Source organism: Tiliqua scincoides, chromosome 6, assembly GCF_035046505.1.
Source record: "Tiliqua scincoides isolate rTilSci1 chromosome 6, rTilSci1.hap2, whole genome shotgun sequence".
Lineage (NCBI taxonomy): Eukaryota > Metazoa > Chordata > Lepidosauria > Squamata > Scincidae > Tiliqua > Tiliqua scincoides.
Window position 1 is genome coordinate 54,167,000 of NC_089826.1, and position 20,700 is coordinate 54,187,699.

Sequence of the window (20,700 nt, forward strand, 5' to 3'; positions counted from 1 at the left end):
TTCTCTGATGTGGCCCATTTTAGAAATGTGTGGTATTGTTCAAGACCTGAAAGTTACATTTGCTCAGGCATGTGTGATGCCAAGGAAAACAGTTAGCTATGTGCCTGTTGCCTATGGCCTAGTGTTACATTCTGAAATTTGTCATGACAGCTCCCATAGGCATACCCCACTAAGTCTATACAATTGAATGAATGAATGAATGTCTTTATTGGAGTATTATCTCCATCACTTATTTCTGTTTTGAAACTTGCTTCATTTTAAGATTTAAGTCAGTATATTTCATCCCAGATCCTTGGAATGGATTGCAGTAGTTTAGAACAAGTATATAAAAAGTATATAAAAATTAGAAGGTGGGGTAAAAAAAATGTATTTATATTTTTAACCCCACCTTCTAATTTTTATTAGATTTTATTTATATATCAGAGGTCAATTCTATGCACCTTTACCATGAAGCAAAGTCTGCTTTCACCACCTGTGTCTCATCTCATCCAAATAATATAAACAAGACCTCATTCTCCTCCATGTGGGGGCATGACTCAAATTTACCTTCTCCCTTCCTTCCTTTCATCCATCTATACCCTCCCGTTCTGTCCATCCATCTGCATCTGAGGGACAGAATAAAACGGATTCTTAAATTTCTCACTTTACCCTCTGTTGAACCTAAAGCTTCTGAGCTCAGATCCTTTAGGAAAAAAAGTTTCAAAGGCAGTACCTGAGTGGCCCTCATGCTTTTATTTTTAGCAGAAGTTCTGGCTTGTCGGAAAATGTGATGTTTTCTGCAGTGACGACCAGCCCAATCCTGAGCTGCCTGAGCACAGGGCTGCAGCAGTTGCTGAAAATGGCTGCCGCTGCATCCATTGTGCTCCAAGCAGCCACCACCTCCTCTTCAGGAGTAGGGGACTTTCATCCCATTCCCCTGGATAAACCAAGTAGCCCCACAATGGGGCTTAAGGTGAAAGTGGCCAGGGCCCACAGGCTGGGGTGTCACGACGCTCCAGTTTGAAAAGCCGTGGGCTATTCGATTCTACGATGATCTGATGGTCGGCGTAGAATGAAGAGCCTCCATGTTGGGCAGCTCTGTCCTCCTCCCTCCCACCCTGCTCCCTCCCCCTGGCACACCAGTCTGAATCTGGGATGGCTGTTTTGCTAATGTTCTTGTTTTACAGTGTTATCTGCCTCTCTTATGTAGGATGACAACGATGCCAGCAATCTTCTGCCCAACAATGGAGACCATGGTCTGGTTCCTGGAAACGACAAGTTCAAACCTGTGTTACCTTGGCCTCATGTTGAAGGTGTGGAAGTAGACTTGGAATCTATTCGGCGAAGGAATAAGGCCAAAAATGAAGGGAATCTTGTTGGTGGCAATAATGATCAACAAAACATCATACAGCGACAGTATCTTACATTTAAGCCTCAAACCCTTATCTACCGTGATCCTGTACTGCAACCTGGAATCCTTGGTAATTTTGAACCCAAAGAACCTGAGCCTCATGGAGTTGTAGGTGGCCCTGGAGAGGAAGCCAAGCCATATGTTTTAGGACCAGAGTATAAAGAATCTGTTCAAGCCAGCATTAAAGAGTTTGGGTTTAACATGGTAGCAAGTGATATGATCTCATTAGATCGAAGCATTAATGACTTGCGTCAAGAAGAGTAAGTATCTGTTCTGATTCTCCTTTTTGAATTTCTTATGGGAGGGGCAGGTTGTATTTTGTGTATCTAGCTTCAGTACGTCTCATTGTGATCAGACTAAACCATTTTTCTGCTGTTTCAACTGAGATTTGAGCTAATTTTTCATTTACTTCAGTAATTCATTCTTGTGCCTGACAACTTGGGTCTGATCTTCTACATCATGTTTCTTGCTTCTGTTTTCTCTGGATTGTATTGCAACAAGTATTTTCCTTTTGTGTTACCACTTTCAAGTAGGTATCCAATTTTATTGCTCTTCACGACGCTCTTTTTTTAAGAAATCCTGAATTGTCTTGTAACTGAAAGAAACCATTCATATAATTTTGTATTTATTTTTTGACGCATATATACAGTTCCAGGAAAATTGCCCGAATCCCCAAGAGTATATGGTTGACAGTGGTGTTTTAAAATTCACAGTGTATTATATTCATATTCATGCACAAAACTGAATTCATAGCAATGTTACTGCTTGTTGCTTTAAATAGGACCACAGGTATACAGACTATTCGGTGTTTCTTAAAAATCTTTTCATTTCAAAATCCTATTATTATTATTATTATTATTATTATTATTATTATTAACAGTATTTATATACCGCTTTTCAACTAAAAGTTCACAAAGCGGTTTACAGAGAAAAATCAAATAACTAAATGGCTCTTAGGAACACATGTTTAATTCTCTCATTGCAATCTGTGGAACTTAAAATGCTTGTGGCTTGATCATGCTACAAACTTCATTCCCTTCTTTATGATATGTATTTGTGATACTTACAGTATCAGGCACTCTGATAATACAAAGTTTTATTGTTATCTGAGTCTGGATTGCTTCTCATGTGAATCTCTTTTTCTGTATTAGGTAGATGAGTTAGCTTGTTGTGGGAAAGACTTATGCAACTTTCCTGCCCTTTTGTTCTGTTCACTCTTTGAGATATGGCTCTTGTCCCCCCATAAGGCATGATGCCAGGCTCCAGTGACTCCAGGCTCCAGTGATGCCAGGCTCCAGTGAATTAACATCATCTGAACCATTGCCTTAGCTACTGAGGCTTAGCTGTTTGTCTGTGGAAGGTTTTCTACTATGTGATCTGTGAACAGAAGCAACCAGCTGTTAGTCCAGCTTGTAGTTCTGCTTGTTTTTGTTCTGTGAATTTACTGTTTCTTGCAAGTCTTTCTGAGTGACTTCAGTGGAAAACAGTATAATGGTTCCTTTTAACAGTTACATAAAATGTTCTTTTAACCTTCCCTTTTGTTTCTGTGAGAACTCCTAAATGTAATTCTGTTGTGCAAAGATTTTGTATGAAGATCTTGTTTCATTCTGTGTTCTGCAATAAAGCACCAGTTCCTCCCCCGCCCCCGCTTTTCTTTCCCATCTTTTTACTGCACAATCCTATTTGGGTCTGTTCAGAAGTAAGTTTCTTTGAACTTGGTGGGTCTTACTCCCAGGAAGGTGTATGTCGGATTGCAGCCCTAGTAACTTATGCTGAAATTCTATACACTTTCCTGGGAATAAATTCCATGGAACATAATGGGACTTGATTTTCAGTAAACTTGTAGAGAATTGCATAGTTGGAAATTTAAAATTGGAGTACTTTGCTCTTCTACCTTCAAGCTTTAAGGAATCAAAGACGTGCAGGAGCTTGTTGACAGGGATAAAAGTCTATCAATGGATGTAATTTCCTTGGGACTTTTATTGTGCATGATTTGTCAGTAAGGATTCGACTCCCCATGTATTTTATTTTTATTCTTTATTTGGAATTGCTGAGGAAGGTTTGAATATCAATACATTTTATGTTGTTTGTTTAACTTCATAAAAAGAGACATAATTAAAGTGAGTTGGCATTTATGTGATGTTAGCCTTGCAAAATCTTGTTCAGAAGTATGTTTTCATAAGTGGCATTATCTTTGTTTCATCTAGATGAGTCAAAACAGTCTTTGTAACCCTCTGCTGAAAGACTATATAAGAAGGCATTTGTGTTCTGTTCTGAGACTCTTTCACAGCACATTTCTTTTCTGGAGTACTCATGAGCTCTTGCAGTGCAGATGTCAAATTTTTACATATTATCTATTTGCATATACAGTAATTAAAGCTCTCCACCTGCTGAGCTATAGCCTCCTTCTAAGAATAGCAGTGCAGTCCCTGAAGTACACTGGTGAAAAGTAGACACACAGGACCATAACACTTGTTCTTTACTTACTGTTGAAAGTTGTAACATTGCCTGGAAGACTCTGGGAGGCAGAATATAATATCTGGTCATCTGGGACCCTCTGTTTGTTCCTTTCTCTGGTCCTTGGAGAGGTGTGGTTTTAATTCTATTTCCTTCCTCCTTCCCATGCACACGTCCCTTTTTTGTCCCAGGACATCCCATGAAGAGGATGTGTCTGCTGGACCTCCTATGCTTGCGGCCAGCCCATTCCCCCAGACATACACACAAAGAGGAGCAACTTTTAGGGTTCCTTGTTCTCTAGTTTATCCTCTAATCCTAATTAGAAGATGCCTGTATTCTACTAAGATCTGTAAGTAAAACATTTTCCATTTCTTTTCCTTTAGCCAAGCTTCTGCTTTTGCGTATTCTTTACTGTTATCATCTAGCTAGGTGGTTGGAATCTCCTTTTTTCCACTGGGGAGGGCTTTTTCCACTGATTAGTCTGCTCATCCCCTGGTCTCTCAACACTTAGAAATAACTGTTTTCCAGACTTTCATGGGTTGTAATGTACTGAATGTATACATGTAAATGGAACATTACAATTTTATGTGTTCGGGGAAACGGAACCATGTGAGCGGTTTGCAAGTGACCTTGAAACTCTGGTTTCTCTTCAGATCGTATAAATCTTTTGCCTTTTACCTTGAAACTGTGTTGAACAAATTTCTAAAGTAGTTGTGTGGCCTGCCAAGAAAACTCTGGCTCATTTTCATGGCATAAGAAGGAGTCTTTTCCATTTACTTGTGAAGTTAGTTTGAGGGACATGCTGTAAGGAACTGATAAACTGAGCGAATCAGTCCATTTATCTGGCCTGTCTGACACCTAATACAGGTGTCCCCCGGTATCCGTGGATCCATTTATCTGCTGTTCCTTCCCTCTCCACACCATTATCTTTGTTTATCTTCATTACTGGCATGTGGAATGTCTCTTGCTTTAACAGACAAGCAGGCAGGCTAGTAGGGAAAGTGAATGTTAACTTCCTGCTTCCTGTTAACATTCACTCTCCCTTCTAGCCTGCTTACTTGATTGTTTGTTAAGGCAGGAGACATACAGTAATTACAAGAGGCTGTGTCTGCTTGTTTTGTTAAAGCAGTGTTTCTCAACGTTTGTCCTCCACTGTACCACTTTGCATGGTCCATCTATTCAAAGTACCACTAGAAGCAACTGGTGATGACATCATTGCCAGTTACTTGGGTTGAGAGGCCAGATGTGATGCCATAAACATCAGTAAGAGGCTCAGGGTGAATGGGAGGACTTTTTTGAGCATGGAAAAGCATGCTTTGAAGCCCCCTATCTCTTTTGTTGTGTCTTTTTTCTGGACTGTCTGCTAGGAGGCAAGTGTCCAGGCCCCTGTGAGCACCACCAGACACCACCTTAAGTACCACTCTGGTACCCATACCATTGCTTGAGAAATACTGGGTTAAAGCAAGAGACATTTTGAACAACTGTAATGAATGTAAACAAAAGTAAAGGTGTGCAGGGGCCACAGAGATAGGATTTACCCTTGTCCGTGGGGGGAGGTGGGATGGGTGTATCGATGCTTGTTCTATCCCATATATAACTGGGAGCTGTATTCCAAGGTCTTGGGCAGAGATCCTTTCTAGGCCTGCTTCCCAATATTTGTCAAACTGGAGAGAGCAAGGATTGAACCTGGCTTTTATACATGCAAAGCGTGTGTTCTATCATGGGGCTATGGCTTCTCTCCTATGACAAAATTGTGGTCATGCCCAGGAACAGGTTATAGGTTACTACGTATAACAGGTGTATAGAGAGCACTCTGTTAGCCACCTTGTGGCCACTGAGAAAAATATGGGAAAGAAATTGAAAAATAAATGTGTTACTTGGTCTGATCTGGAAGGATGTGCTGTGTTGTAGCCCACTCTCTATCATTTGGGAGAGGTTGCATGAAAGTTGGAGTGCAGTGGAAATTTCACTCTACTGTCTCTTAAAATGTAGCCTGTGTGTTTAAAGAAAAAAAAAAGCGAGAGATAAATTTTTGGGACATGTGGTGCACACCTTGCTTTTTCAGAGTTGCAAAGAAACAATGCAGATACTGAATAGAGGCAAGAAAGTCTGGTAATGACTTCTCTGGCAGCCATAATGATAAGAACTACAGTGCTCAAAAACTATGCTTACAGAAAATGGATTGGAGTGATTTGTTTTGAGTGTGACTATTTGCTATTATCTAGTATAGTTTAATGTGTTTTTATTTGTTGTTACTGTGTGTTTTTGCACTGATTGTGAAGCATACCACCATTACCTCTCACCTGCATAGTCATTTAAGTTGAAACACTATAATACCTGACTGTCAGAAGACGTCTACTAGAACAATGTTGGATCCTGCTCTTTTGGTTTCTCTTTGATTTTCCTCCTGTACCTCCATGCACTCTCCTATTACTGTGCTCACAGGATACTACTCTTTATGTCCTTCCACTTATTACTTTAGGACAACTCTTATGCTAGCAGTTCCTCCTTGTTCATTGGTTTCTGCCTCCTTTTGGTGCCTGACTGAGTGGTTTTTTAAGTACTGAAGTTTGGGTGACTTCCCTGGTTCTTTATCCTATTTCTCTTTAGAGCTGTCCATTGCAGGGATGGTGACTAAAGATTAGGCCAGTGATTTTCAATTTTTTTTTCATCTTATGGCACACTGACAAGGCACTAAAATTGTCAAGGTGCATCAGGTTTTTACAAGGCACACTGCACTGCTAACAGGGGGCTTGTATCCCCCAAGGACTCTACTGTGACCCTCTTCCAAACTCCTGTGGCACACCTGCAGACCATTTGCAGCACACCAGTGTACCACGGCACAGTGGTTGAAAATCATTGGCCAAGGCATTGAGAAGGGAGGAAGTGGTACTTGTGTTGTAGCCATAAATTCCAGTGTAAAGTCAGCAGCTTCTGCTTTTTGTAATGGAAGTTGTGCCCTAAGTGAGGTGGAGAGGAAGGGGGGGTCCACTCACTTATGAGGGACAGAGGAATGTGCGTATAGCATGAAATCTACAGCATCAAACAGCTGCTCGTACATATTTCAAGCTTTTGCTTACCTTTTTGAGATGGAATTGGTAACCTGGGTCGTGACATTGATGTATCTGATGCTTTAGGAAGTCACACAAATGTTATAATCATTTCACAGACAGCACTCTGCTGGCAAAATGCCTCCAGAATTTTTAGTCATAGTGTTGTAAGTTTTAAAATACTTTGTGTGACTTATGACTGTCAATTATTTCATTACTAGATTGTGTGGTAGACAGATTTTACACTGGATTTGAATTATTCAACCAGGCAGTAAATGACCCTTACCAATGGTGGGCAAACCAGACAGTGACTGAAAGGTGTTCCAAACTAAAACCTGTGTTATTGCAATGTAAGTAGTGATCTGTGGAGTGGCAATACAAAAGATAATTCACTAGGTGGCAGGATGCATCTAGCTTTCAAGTGAAATGCTGTTTAAAAAACTTAGGCTGCAATCCTAACCACACTTTCCTGAGAGTAAGCCCCATTGAACAAAACAGGACTTACTTCTGAGAAGACCTGATTAGGATTGTGCCCTTAGATTTGCATATGGAAAGCCATCCATATTTTCATTTGGAAAAATACAAAACAAAAACACCATCCTCCATGTGTAACTTGCTCTTTGCATGCAAAAGTAGAAAATTCCTCTCATGTTCAAGGCATGTCAGGGGTGCTTAAGAATTATAGTCCAATAGTGACCAAGGAATGACACAATTAAACTGTTATCAGGTATTGAACTTAATAAAGCTTTTAAATAAATAATTCTAAGTTCTGCAGTTATTTAGTTTAATCAGGTCTGCATTTGGTCAGTACTTTAGTCATTTTGAGCTCTTTTTGAAATTTGGGTCCAGTGTGAATCAAATGAGATTTAATGTTCCTGAATCCACAGCAGCCTCCAATAGCTCTGCTGTATGATTGCTTGCAAATGCAGAATTCACGAATTTTGATTAGGCTTGGTTGACATTGGTTGATCCTAGTAACCAGTGAGGTGTTCTACTTTTCATCAAAGAGTTTCTAGAGAAGAAGATAGAGATATCAATATCTAGAGATATTGTGTGTGTGCAGCAACCCTGAAAAGCATAATTTCGCATCATGTATAGCACAACTGTGTTCAGTCTGATACATATTTAACCTTCCAGCATCTGATTTGTCACTTTTGCCTGTATTTAGAGAGTTAATTGTATTACCTACCAATAGCAATGAGTTTTTCTTTTTTAAATGGGGAACCAGCTATGTAAAATATGGTAAAAACTAACCATATTATATTGCTTGCTGATATTAGTTTAGTCAGCCACTGGATGTCACTATTGTTCTGTGCAATAGCAGTTTGTTGGATAGAACGTTTTTATCTAGCTGATTGAGAACATACATTGAAATGATAGCTAGTGATAGCTTTGGGGCCAGTATTGTAGAAAATGTTTGTTTATAGTAGATGTGTTTTTTGTTAAGAAAACTGAACTTTTTCCAAATTGATGAGTTCTTATTTTTTGAAGGTAGAATTGAAGTTCTGAATTAATCAAGTAGATTTATTGAAACTGCTTCTAAGAGCATTCAAGTTTGGTGGTCATAGACAATTGTTTCAACATTTTTCAAATATCTCTTACAGGTGCAAGTACTGGCATTATGATGAAAACCTACTCACCTCCAGTGTTATTATTGTCTTCCATAATGAAGGCTGGTCCACACTCATGAGAACTGTTCACAGTGTAATTAAAAGAACACCCAGGAAGTATCTGGCTGAAATTGTTTTAATTGATGACTTCAGTAATAAAGGTAACTGTATTTCATATAAATACTTAACACGTAAGTGATGACCCTCTCATTCTACACGAGCTACATAAGAGAAGTATTTTGCTAATATGCAATAGTTTATGTTGGGTGACTGTTAGGTGAACAATGACATGCTATCAAATTTGGCAAATGTCTGTCGCTGTGTTTCTTTAAATGGAAATTTTGCTGCCAATTTTTGATTTTCCATCTTTCCAAAGAATAATCATTTAAAAATAATTTTATGACTTAGAGCCCAATTCTGTGCCTGTCTACTCAGAAGTAAGTCCCATTAGAGTCAGTGGAGCTTACTCCCAGGAAAGTGTGGATAGGACTGCAGCCTTAGAACCCAATCCTATCCAACTTCCCAGCACTGGTGCAGCTGCAATGCAGCCTGGAGGTAAGGGAACAAATGTTTCGTTATCTTGAGGAGGCCTCTGTGACTGCCACCGCACCAAAGGATGCAGCGCACGCCCCATTGGCACCATTGCACTGACCCTGGAAAATTGGATAGGATTGGGCCCTTAGTAAGTTATCAGATTGAAATCAAGGTGACTACTGTCCAGAGATAATACAGAGGTCTCCTTCAGCTTGTTATACCCTTTTTTACAATAATAATCTAAATCTAACTCTCCCCTTCACCCATCATAATAGCTATTTTGCAACTGCATATCCACCATGCTTCAAAATTGACAATTCATGGAAAATCAGAAGCATGGGAAGCTTGTGTATTGGAATTCCATCAGTTTTGGGTTTTCATTGCTTTGAAATGTTTATTAGGACAAACTGTATTTATATAGTAAATACCCACAACTGCTTAGTACTCTTCCACACCCTGCCATATTCAGAGTTGTATATTCAGGTGGCTAGCTGATGGTGAGCTGATGGCCACTGAATCTGAATGTGGAGAGGAGGGGTGGAGAACCTAACAAGTAGAAAGGTATGGGTATGTAAAACATAATCATAAAGGAATTCAGGGTTTTTATTGTGGGCTGGAGCCAATTTGCAGAAGGGAAAATGTCTTACCTTCAGTCATTGTACTACAGAATTTGAATTAGAGAGAAATTCTGTGAACTGGATGTAACAAGTATGATATTTGACAGTGATGTTAGGACAGTGTCATAGGTGATTTTGCACCTTGGATGTCTTTCTGGCTATTATGCTGTCCATTGTGCCATAGTTCAGAGGAAAAAAATTGGTCAGTTTTAGTTTGAACTTTGTACAATGTTTTGGATCTCTGTATGAACTCCATTCACCTTCATTATGATGATCAGTAACAAAATGTAAATAATTCTTACTTAAAAGATAGTTATCAATGTGCATCTTCATAGTATTGCAGTGAGTTATCCGAAAGTTGAGGAGGATCTAGGAGGTTCATTAGAAATGAAACTGTGCCCCTGTACTCCAAGGATAACGTTGGAGTTACTCCAAGTAACCCCATGAGCACAGCATTTCTAATACAAATACACAAAGAAGTGCAGGACAAGCAGGTACAAGTACACTGTAAGCTGCACTTACTTTCTCTCTTTGTATTTCCTATTGAATTTCTGGGTTTTTTTTCTCCAATGCATTACTTTCTGAATCTGTCTGCACTTTCAAGGCAGAGTATGACAGAGTTGAAAAATGAGCATCTTTCATAGTTGTTTTTTTTCTAATTTTGCATAAATATGCAACAGTGTGATCCTGAGAAATGGCTAATTCACTGTGGCCTTTCCCCACCATATTTGATTGTGGTAACCATTAATATTAATAAAGAATCATGAATGTACTCTCAAAGGTATTTCAGAATCTTGTTTGCATCCACATCTGCTTTCAAATCCAAGCATTACTAAGGTTTATTATGAGCAATGAATCCTTCATCTCATGCACCACCTCCTGGATTTTGTTGTCTATAAATGTTGACACTTTATTATGTGAGTTAAAGTCTTGATTACATTTTTTTTGGCATGTCAAACAGCAGCTTTGAATTTATGTCAGTACTGTGGTGGGTGAAGACTTAGCTCAAAGCAATAAGGTGCACATGGGGAAAATAGCACACTTACTGCTTTATAACAACTTCTGTTACATTTCCTTACAAATTATGTTTAAAAACCATGTGGATAATGCGACTGAAAAACAGCTGAAGGCTTGTGCCTTTCTGTTGCTAAAAGGGTCAGATGCAAGTATGAGACCTGTGTCTTGCAAAGCTCCCATAGAGTTCACAGCCACATTCTCAGGTCTGACTTTTCCTACATCTATTTTAAAAATACAAGCAGAACTGGGAGCAGCCAAAGTTAGTCTGCAGGTGTCATCTTCAAATATACCAAGTAATGATGATTTTAAGTTCTTAAACTTCCCAACATCTGATACTTAGTTAATTATATTTAGTTTGTATTGTAAGGTCAAAGCTAAATATTTAATAACATATATGGAAACTTCTTTTTTATTATTTGATAGCACACTTAAAAGAGAGACTAGAGGATTATATTAAGCAGTGGAATGGCCTTGTAAAGCTTTTTCGAAATGAAAGGAGAGAAGGTTTAATACAAGCTAGAAGCATTGGCGCCCAGAAGGCTAAACTTGGACAGGTAGAAAAATGTTTGCTAAATAAAACCCTTGTTTCCATGCAATCTAAATTTTGCTTTTAACGGATCTTAAAGTGGTTGATTATTTCACAAAAGTTCTTTAAATTGCAAAATGATTATATAGTATTTTATGAGATAGTTGTAAACTGATGTCAATGTAAAATGCAAAAAAGCTCAAGTAAAAATGTGTGTTCTATGTATGTATGTTCTAAATCACAACTGTGTTGAAATCTTCTTTTCTCTTTGTTTTAAAGGTTTTAATTTACCTTGATGCCCATTGTGAGGTGGCAATAAACTGGTATGCAGCACTAATAGCTCCTATATCTAAAGACAGGTAATTATATTCTGCTTATTTCTATATCTCAGAAAGCCTTTAAGGATAGCATTGCAGTTAGTCATTCACCCAGGACAAGTAACCAAATCTTTCTGCCTGAATAATTTAGTCAATTCATTTTCCAAGATGTCCAAATAGACATTTGCAGTTTGGCTGATTTAAGCAGAAAAATTTAGATTGTACTTAAAAATTAGTCATGACTTGTCAAGTGCCATTGAAATAATTGAGTAAATTTAGTTCTGCTAACTTAAGTTTCTTTGATTTAAATCAGCATTTCTCATCCAGTGGTACTTGAGGTCCAGTGGTATTTGTGGAACATCCAAACCCCCACCACCTGGCAATGAGACCAGCAATGCAATGTGACAAGTAGCAGTAGGAGGTTTGCCTCGGCAGGCAGAGCTCTAGTGTGCGCTTTTTGCACACTCAGTAAAGCCCTCTGGTCCACCCTGAGCTTCTTACTGGTATTTGTCACATCACATCTGACCTCCCAGTCCAAAAGTAACTGGCAATAACATCACATCACCATCAGTAACTTCCGGTGGTACTTCCAATAGATGGATCATGTGAAGTGGTACAGCAGGGGACAAAAATTTAGTAACTCTGATTTAAATGGACCGTAGGAATGCTAACTGTCTTAGGATTTCAGAACCTTGGTTTGAAGTTCGTGCTAAGAATAATTTGAACATTTGCCAGACTTGGAGATATCTAAAGCCCAGTGGATGACATTTATAATGCCCATCAGTGATTTTATCAATAGATTTGGGAAATTCAGTAGACCAGTCATTCTCAAACTCTCAGGGACAGTTTGTGCTGCAGTAAGTGTGTGGGAGGGGGGTGGGGGGAAGGCAGTGAAGCCATCTATTGGATCGTGCCACATTGGAGGGGTGCAGGGACTTGCTGCCACTTACCAGAGCCTGCAGCAGCCTCTCACAGGGCTCCCCACACTGCAGAGTCAGTAAAAATCTGGATCGCTACCACTTCCATTTTTGTGAACACAAAACCAGAAGTGGTTGCAATCACAATTTTGGGGATCTCTGCAGTGTGGGGAGCCCCATGGAGGCTGGCTCCCCACGCCCCAGGAGGCTGCTGCAGACTCTGGTAAGTGGCAGCAAGCCCCTGCACCCCTCCAGTGCAGTGCAATCCAGCAGATGGCTTCGCTGCCTTCCCCCCTTCCCCGTTCCTTAAGGAGTCTGAGTCCAGGGCTCTTTGGCGGGGGCATCGTGATGCCCCAGTTTGAGAACCACTGCAGTATACCATGATTTAGACTGTGTAAATTGAAAGGAAAACTCTTCAGCAACATACTTCTGGAATTCCTGTTATGACATTAATATACTGCAGATTATTTACATCCCAGTTTACACAAGAGGGTTAAGATTGGACAGTTCCTCCCCCGCCCCTCTGGTCTGGTCCATTATAGAGAGAGGAGCATAAGTACCCCTGCTCATTTGGCACGCCTCTGACATCCATGCAGGAATCTTCAGTTACGATCTCTGTATGCAGCTAAAATAACGTGTTTGATTACAGGACTTTATTGAGAAATTGTTGCAATATTGGTGCATTTGACTTTATGCAAATAGGTTATATCTGCTTGCATATGCAATTCTATCCATACTTACTTAGAAGTAATCCCCATTGACTATAATGGAATTTACTTCTGAGTAGATATGCATAGGCTTGGGCTCCAAGAATATCAAAGATGGGCTGGTGCACCAGGTGGGCAGGTAGGTCAGATCCTTTCTAATTCTTCCTCCCCAATTTGGGCTATACTGTGGAGTCTCTCTTGATCCTACTTAAAGCAAAGTGTAGTATCATTAACATCCACTTCTTAGCATGACCGTCATAAAATTCAAATTGCAGCTATTTTTAATAGTAAATAATAAAGCATTATGTTGGAATGTATTGTTGGTTTCTTTTCCTCCAATCATTTTAAATAATGAAATTGAGTCTATTGAGTTTTGATCACTACATTAGGAGCCAAACTACGCATTATAAGAACAGCATAATTTTACCAGGATTTTTTCCTGTTTTATTTTTTTAATACTGTGCAGGGGGCAGGGTACTAAATGAGTTGGGGAAACTATAGTGTGGAACTTTGCCCTGTCCCATTTTCAGTCTCAGTTGCAGAACCCACCCACCCCCACCCCGTCCATGCTGTTAATAGGAGGAAAGAGGCTTCTTCTGTTGGTAATCAAAAGGCTGTTGCACTTTTCCCTGTAAGGCACTTCTGCCAGCACTATTGAAAAAATAAAAGGGGAAAATCCTGGATCAAATTACACATTTCTTGTAACATGTTGTTTGACCCTTAGAACACTTCTAATAACGTGCAGTTTAACCCTTAGGTTTCTGAGTTTTCCAGCTTCCAAAGAAAATAGCTCAGAGCACAACTTTGTGCTGGGCCAAACTTTAATCTAGGCCAGGACAGTGACCGCTGCACTGGTGGAAGGTGTTGCAAACATGCCTTAAAGCATGTTGTGACACTCAGCAAGTAAGCTTTGCTGGCAGAGCTGCATGTGCCGCCCCACCTGAGGGCGCTGCATTCTGAGCTGCTGGCACAGGCAGGTAAGATGCTGAGTATTGCAAGTGCATGGGAAGGGTGGAAAGAAGGGGTCATTTCTGGGCAAGGGCAGGGTGGAACAGGGGAGGATCAGGCCCGGTAGGGGGGCAGGATCAGCAGAGGCCACCTTCCCAGGCAAGGCAGTAGTACATGGGGCCACTTGGACTTCCACCAGCTACATAACTGGCAGAGATCCAAGTAACCCTTTAGAGCTGGCTGGGGCATTACTCGAGGTAAGGGGGAAAATATCCCTTACCCCAGGAGATCTCCAGCCAGCCCCCTACTATCACTAGATACCATACAGTCCTGGCTGCGCCAGTGGTAGTTAGAATTGGGTTGTTAGTCTCTGTTTGTTTGCATATGTCAAATTTGACATGATGTTTTTAAGTTGTGTTACTCCCTAACTTTAAATGAAACCTGAAACAAAAAAACAAAAATTGCTTGGTGATAGGCTTGAAACCGGCTTTGTCATCTGACATGAGAGGGATGCAAACTAATTATTGCATAATACTATATACAATAAAATGTTAGCAAAATGTTAAGCATATAGTTTCCATCAGTGTATCAAGGAAAAAAATCTGTGAAGGAAGAGGCAGACTGGTGTACTGATGTTTCTGCTTTCAGCATGAATGTATACTTATATTAGTTTGATTCATCCTGCTTATTCATAATCCGCCCCCACACCCTTCTGTAAGAATAGCCATGTATGAACATACTACACTTATTCTAATTACATTAGAACAAAGTATAAAAGATAGCAGCCGACTTGCTCGATTAGACAGTTTAACCTTGTCTCTTCCCCTCCCATAAATGTTTCAGAACTACATGCACTGTGCCTCTAATAGATTACATAGATGGCAATGACTATTCCATTGAACCACAGCAAGGTGGGGATGAAGATGGCTTTGCCAGAGGGGCCTGGGACTGGAGCTTGCTGTGGAAACGTATTCCATTAAACCACAAGGAAAAGGCAAAAAGAAAATTTAAAACTGAGCCATATCGGTAAAGAATGCTGTTTCATTCTATTGATTTTTATAACTCATGCTTATCTAAATCCTCTCATTTTTCCCCCTTTCTTTTCCATGAACCATGATTCGTTTAAATGTGCCATGTACCTGCTCTCATCCTCATCGCCACCATCCATAATCCTGCAGAACCACATGCACTGTGCCGCTTATAGATGTCATAGATGGCAACACTTATAGCATTGTACCCCAAGGGGGTGGTGACGAAGATGGGTATGCTAGAGGAGCATGGGATTGGAGTATGCTCTGGAAGAGGGTGCCCTTGACCAAACGTGAGAAGGCAATGAGAAAGACAAAAACTGAGCCGTATCGGTAATCACTAAACCACTTACACGTTTTTCCATTTCTTAAGCGTGTACTTAACTATTAAATACTTGCATGAACCATTATTTAAAATAATGCTAACAAAAGCAGAAACTCTTTCAAGAGCCATTACTTTCACTAACACCTGGTCAAACTCTTCTGATGTAGCCTTACTAACTCTTTTTGCGCCCCTCTGCTGTATGCTTGTAGAGTCAGTTTTCTAAGCAAAGTGTAGGATGGATATTGAACTGATAAAACAAATTGTGTGAGGTATAATTCAGCCTCCAGATGTTTAGTTTTAGAAAATGCTTAGCATGCTTATTATGAGTCAAGTACTTTTAAGTATATCAAACATCTCTTCTGCATGCCTATAGCTCCTATCAATGGGAAAGAGTGGGTCAGGAAAAGAGAGTGCTTTGCCCTGCCTAGCCAGCTGATTTGACAAATGAAAGCATAATTGTTGGACATTTTTGCATAAAGAAAATACGTAGTTAATTCTGCTATCCAGTTATCCCATCGTGATGGGAGAATATTCTGCTTCTCTTAATTTCTTCACAAATAAAACAACTGTCAGAAAGCAAAATGCTTGCCTAGAAAAGACTTGAGATTTTTCTAATTTTTTGGTTTCTAACTCTAAACTAGTGGGGTTGTGGTTCTGCTTTAATTCAATTATGCTTCACTAACCTTGCAACTAAAATTGTTCTGATTTCAAGTCTCCTGTTTCTGTAACTAAATGAAGTGTGTTGTATTTATTTGGATATGAGTTACTGAAGTTTCAAGAGTCAATTTTACTTTTTCATTTTACCCTCACTTTCTGATATCTTCACTAAAGTTCTGAAATATTCCCATGAAATTATGAAGCTTTGATCAATTTCATAGAAATTTATTTTGTCTAACAGAAAAAAAATGTGATCCCCATCATGGAATTGAACATTTTCCTATCACCTACATTCTGTTATAGAAAAAGATTTGGGGGGGGGGGGGGCGACGACTGTTGATGACCACAACAATTCATAGCTTTTTATGTCTACGTGTTTCTAATAATGTACACACCTGCTAATGCATGTTCTGCAGGTGTTGGAATCTGCAGTGAAACACAATTTCAAGGATGGGTACAGCTCAGTATAAATAACTTGTTTTGCATTCCATAGATCTCTGGTCCAATCCCTGACTTCTCCAGGTAGGGTTGGGAGAAACACTTATGTGAAATCCTAGAGAGCCAGTGTGTCAGCTGGGGTAAACCACAGCTTTTCCACCTTTTCTTTTAATGCAAATACCACTTTTCCCAGTGCTGTCTTTTTTAGGTACCACTTTTTTGAGCATCACTTCCAACAGAGAAAACTGTTGTGCACAGAGATTGGCAGCTTGCCCATAGTCCCTGCGGTGAAGGAAATGCTTCTCTAGCTGCTAATGTTTCATGATCTCTCTCCCATTTTGGATTCTTGTACTGTTGATGGAAAAGCACTTGTGTAGACTATACTGACTTTGATGGGCCAACACCATCTGACTTAGATGAGCAAATGCTGACTAAATGCTGGCCCCAGTTACTGGAGGCCATGAGGTCCCAAAACATGCATGGGGCCCCAACCTGCTACGTGCTGCCACCAATACTGAATTTCAGGGGTCAGTCCAGCCAGGTAAACCATCCAATGGCTGTGGGACCTTTGTGAGTGGCCAGCTCTTGACACCCTGACCACTCCATCACCTTCAGCATAAGGCAGCGTAATATGTTTTGGGGACTCCCTGTTTCCATGGTTGTGGAGAAACATTTGGAAATGTGTTGGTGCTGTCTAGCCTTTTTCCTCCCTTTGCATGTTTACTGAAACAGATTGGGGTTTCAGGAAAGGTATATGGTGAAAATATTCAATTTTATGTGCTTGACAAACCCCCCAAAAGGGGGGGGGTAAATTAAATGGTGCAGGCAACTTTACTTGCCATTCCATTTACTAAATACATACCAGAGAGTGAGTCTGATATCGGAGAATGAAGCTGCTGTTCTGGCCCTTGGTTTCAGTTCCTGCTGGTCCCTCGTGATTTTTTTAAGAGACAGTGCATATTTTCCAGGTGTAAATGATTACACACGTCTAAACATATTTTGTTGTCTTAGACCTTGGGTATATTTGGGATCCTGAATCCAAAAATGGCATTGATTTTGCCCAATTGGCTCTAGTTTTGGGGGTATGGCATAGCCACCTTGTGTGCTAATTCAAGCAGCTTCCTTGAGAGGAAAACATGTTGTTGGCTTCCTGACAAAGAAGGTACTTGAATTGGCATACAAGTTGGCTATGCTGTATCCCCCAAAACTTGAGCCAGTTGGGCAAAACCAATGATGTCTTTGGATTCAGCACCCTAAAAATACCCTAAGTTTGTTCAAACATCCTTGGCAACTTGAAAATAGTCTACAATTTTTTTTAAGGCAGTTTTGAGTATATGTGATATTAGGTTTTTGCGCTGACTTTGAAATGTAGCCCTCATGTAAGATGAGGGACAAATGTAATTCACTGAACTGCTTGCAGCTCTGACTTAATTCCATTAAGAACATAAGAACAGCCCCACTGGATCAGGCCATAGGCCCATCTAGTCCAGCTTCCTCTGTCTCACAGCAGCCCACCAAATGCCCCAGGGAGTACACCAGATAACAAGAGACCTGCATCCTGGTACCCTCCCTTGCATCTGGCATTCTGACATAACCCATTTCTAAAATCAGAAGGTTGCACATTACGCATACCCGTAATGGATTTTTCCTCCAGAAATGTGTCCAATCCCCTTTCAAAGGTGTCCAGGCCAGATGCCGTCACCACATTGTGGCAAGGAGTTCCACAGACCAACCACATGCTGAATAAAGAAATATTTTCTTTTGTCTGTCCTAACCTTCCCAACACTCAATTTTAGTGGATGTCCCCTGGTTCTGGTATTATGTGAGAGTGTAAAGAGCATCTCTCTATCCACTTTATCCTTCCCATGCATAATTTTGTATGTCTCAATCATGTCCCTCCTCAGGCGTTTCTTTCCTAGGCTGAAGAGGCCTAAACACTGTAGCCTTTCCTCATAAGGAAGGTTCCCCAGCCCAGTAATCATCTTAGTCGCTCTCTTTTGCACCGTTTCCATTTCCACTATGTCCTTTTTGAGATATGACGACCAGAACTGGATGCAATACTCCACATGTGGCCTTACCATTGATTTGTACAACAGCATTATAATATTAGCTGTTTTGTTCTCAATACCTTTTCTAATGATCCCAAGCATAGAATTGGCTTTCTTCACTGCGGCCGCACATTGGGTCGACACTTTCATCAATGTGTCCACCACCACCCCAAGATCTCTCTTCTGATCTGTCACAGACAGCTCAGAACCCATCAGCCTATATGTGAAGTTTTGATTTTTTGCCCCAATAATAATAATAATAATAATAATAATAATAACTTTATTTTTATCCCACCTTTCTCCCCAAGGGGACTCAAGGCGGCTTACAACATATAAAAACATAATTTAAGAACAAATAAAAACATATTAACACATCATAAAAAACAGCAGTCAGAGTAAAAAATAGGTAAAAAGAGCATAGAGCAGCAGCAAGTCATAAAAGAATCAGGCCTGTAAAAATATTAAAAAGATGTTAAAAGGCCGAGAACTCAGAAGGCCTGTTTAAACAGAAGGGTCTTCAGGTCTCGCCGAAAGGTCTCAAGAGAGGGAGCCATTCTTAAGTCAGGGGGAAGGGAGTTCCATAGCGTTGGTGCCACTACTGAGAAGGCTCTATTTCTTGCAGCCACCCCACGTACCTCCCTAGGCGGCGGCACTTGTAAAAAGGCCTTCTCTGATGACCTAAGAGGACAAGCCGGATTGTACGGGAGCAGGCGATCTCTAAGATACCCTGGTCCAGAGCAGTATAGGGCTTTAAAGGTCAATACCAGCACCTTGAATTGGGCCCGGAAACGAATGGGCAGCCAGTGCAGCCGCTGGAGAAGCGGACTGACAGAGTCGAACCGCCTACCTCCAGTAACCCCAACGTGCATGACTTTACACTTACATACATTGAAACGCATCTGCCATTTTACTGTCCATTCTGCCAGTTTGGAGAGATCCTTCTGGAGCTCCTCACAATCACTTCTGGTCTTCACCACTCGGAAAAGTTTGGTGTCATCTGCAAACTTAGCCATCTCACTGCTCACCCATCTCCAGGTCATTTATGAAGAGGTTGAAAAGCACCGGTCCCAGGACAGATCCTTGGGATCCTGAAACACCTTCTCTTTTAACCTCTATCTGACTTAATTCTTTGGTCAGGAAGGGCTGTTCGGGCAGCGGTATCTGCCCGAGGTCTTCTGCCGTGAAGACAGATGCAAAGAAGTCATTCAATTTCTCTGCCATCTCTAAGTCTCCTTTTATCTCCCCTTTCCCTCCCTCACCATCCAGAGGGCCAACCACTTTTCTGGCGGGTTTCCTGCTTCTAACATATTTGAAGCAACTTTTATTATTCCCCTTAATGCTGCTGGCCATATGTTCCTCATAGTCACTCTTGGTCTCCCGTATCATCGTCTTACATTTCTTTTGCCACAGTTTATGTTCCTTTTTATTCTCCTCATTAGGGCAAGACTTCCATTTACAGAAGGAAGCTTCCTTGCCCTTTACGGCCTCTCTAACTTGGTTGGTTAACCATGCGGGCACCCTCCTGGACTTAGTCGAGCCCTTCTTCCTTTGCGGTATACACTTCCGCTGGGCCTCTGTTACTGTTGTTTTAAGCAGCCTCCATGCAGTCTGGAGAGATTGGACTCTTTTTAACTTCCCTTTCAACCTCCTTCTAACCAGCCTCCTCATTTGAGGGAAGTTCGCCCATCAGAAGTCAAGGGTTTTTGTGAGAGATTTGCCCGGTGCTCTTCCCCTGACATGCACTTCGAAACGGATCGCAGCATGATCACTGTTCCCCAACAGCTCTGTAACATTGACATCTCTAACCAGGTCCTGAGTACCGCACAATATTAAATCCAGAGTCACCTGTCCTCTGGTGGGCTCCATGACTAGCTGTTCTGTCATTTATCATGTCAAGGAATCCGGTCTCCTTTTTGTGACCAGAACACAAATTGACCCAGTCAATATGAGGATAATTGAAGCCCCCCATGATTACAACCCTGTCCCTCCTTGTCACCTCCCTGATCTGTTTCCTCATTTCAAGGTCCCCTTCCGATTTCTGGTCTGGAGGACGATAGTACGCCCCCAGTATTACATGGCTCCTCAGGCCTGGTAATTTAACCCGCAGAGATTCT

General features: G+C 40.7%; 1 protein-coding gene across 2 annotated transcripts in view; it reads left to right on the forward strand.

Moving 5' to 3' along the window:
- GALNT7 (polypeptide N-acetylgalactosaminyltransferase 7) overlaps positions 1-20,700 on the forward strand; it is a 70,046-nt gene that overhangs the window by 31,885 nt on the left and 17,461 nt on the right. Inside the window, exons 2-6 of one of the 2 annotated variants that reach the window (XM_066631915.1) lie at positions 1,190-1,650; positions 8,502-8,668; positions 11,099-11,229; positions 11,481-11,560; positions 14,934-15,116. In XM_066631915.1, coding sequence (XP_066488012.1) covers positions 1,190-1,650; positions 8,502-8,668; positions 11,099-11,229; positions 11,481-11,560; positions 14,934-15,116 — 1,022 coding nt within the window. Of the gene's footprint in view, positions 1-1,189; positions 1,651-8,501; positions 8,669-11,098; positions 11,230-11,480; positions 11,561-14,933; positions 15,117-15,268; positions 15,452-20,700 lie in introns of both variants that reach the window. The other variant, XM_066631914.1, reaches the window with a different exon arrangement.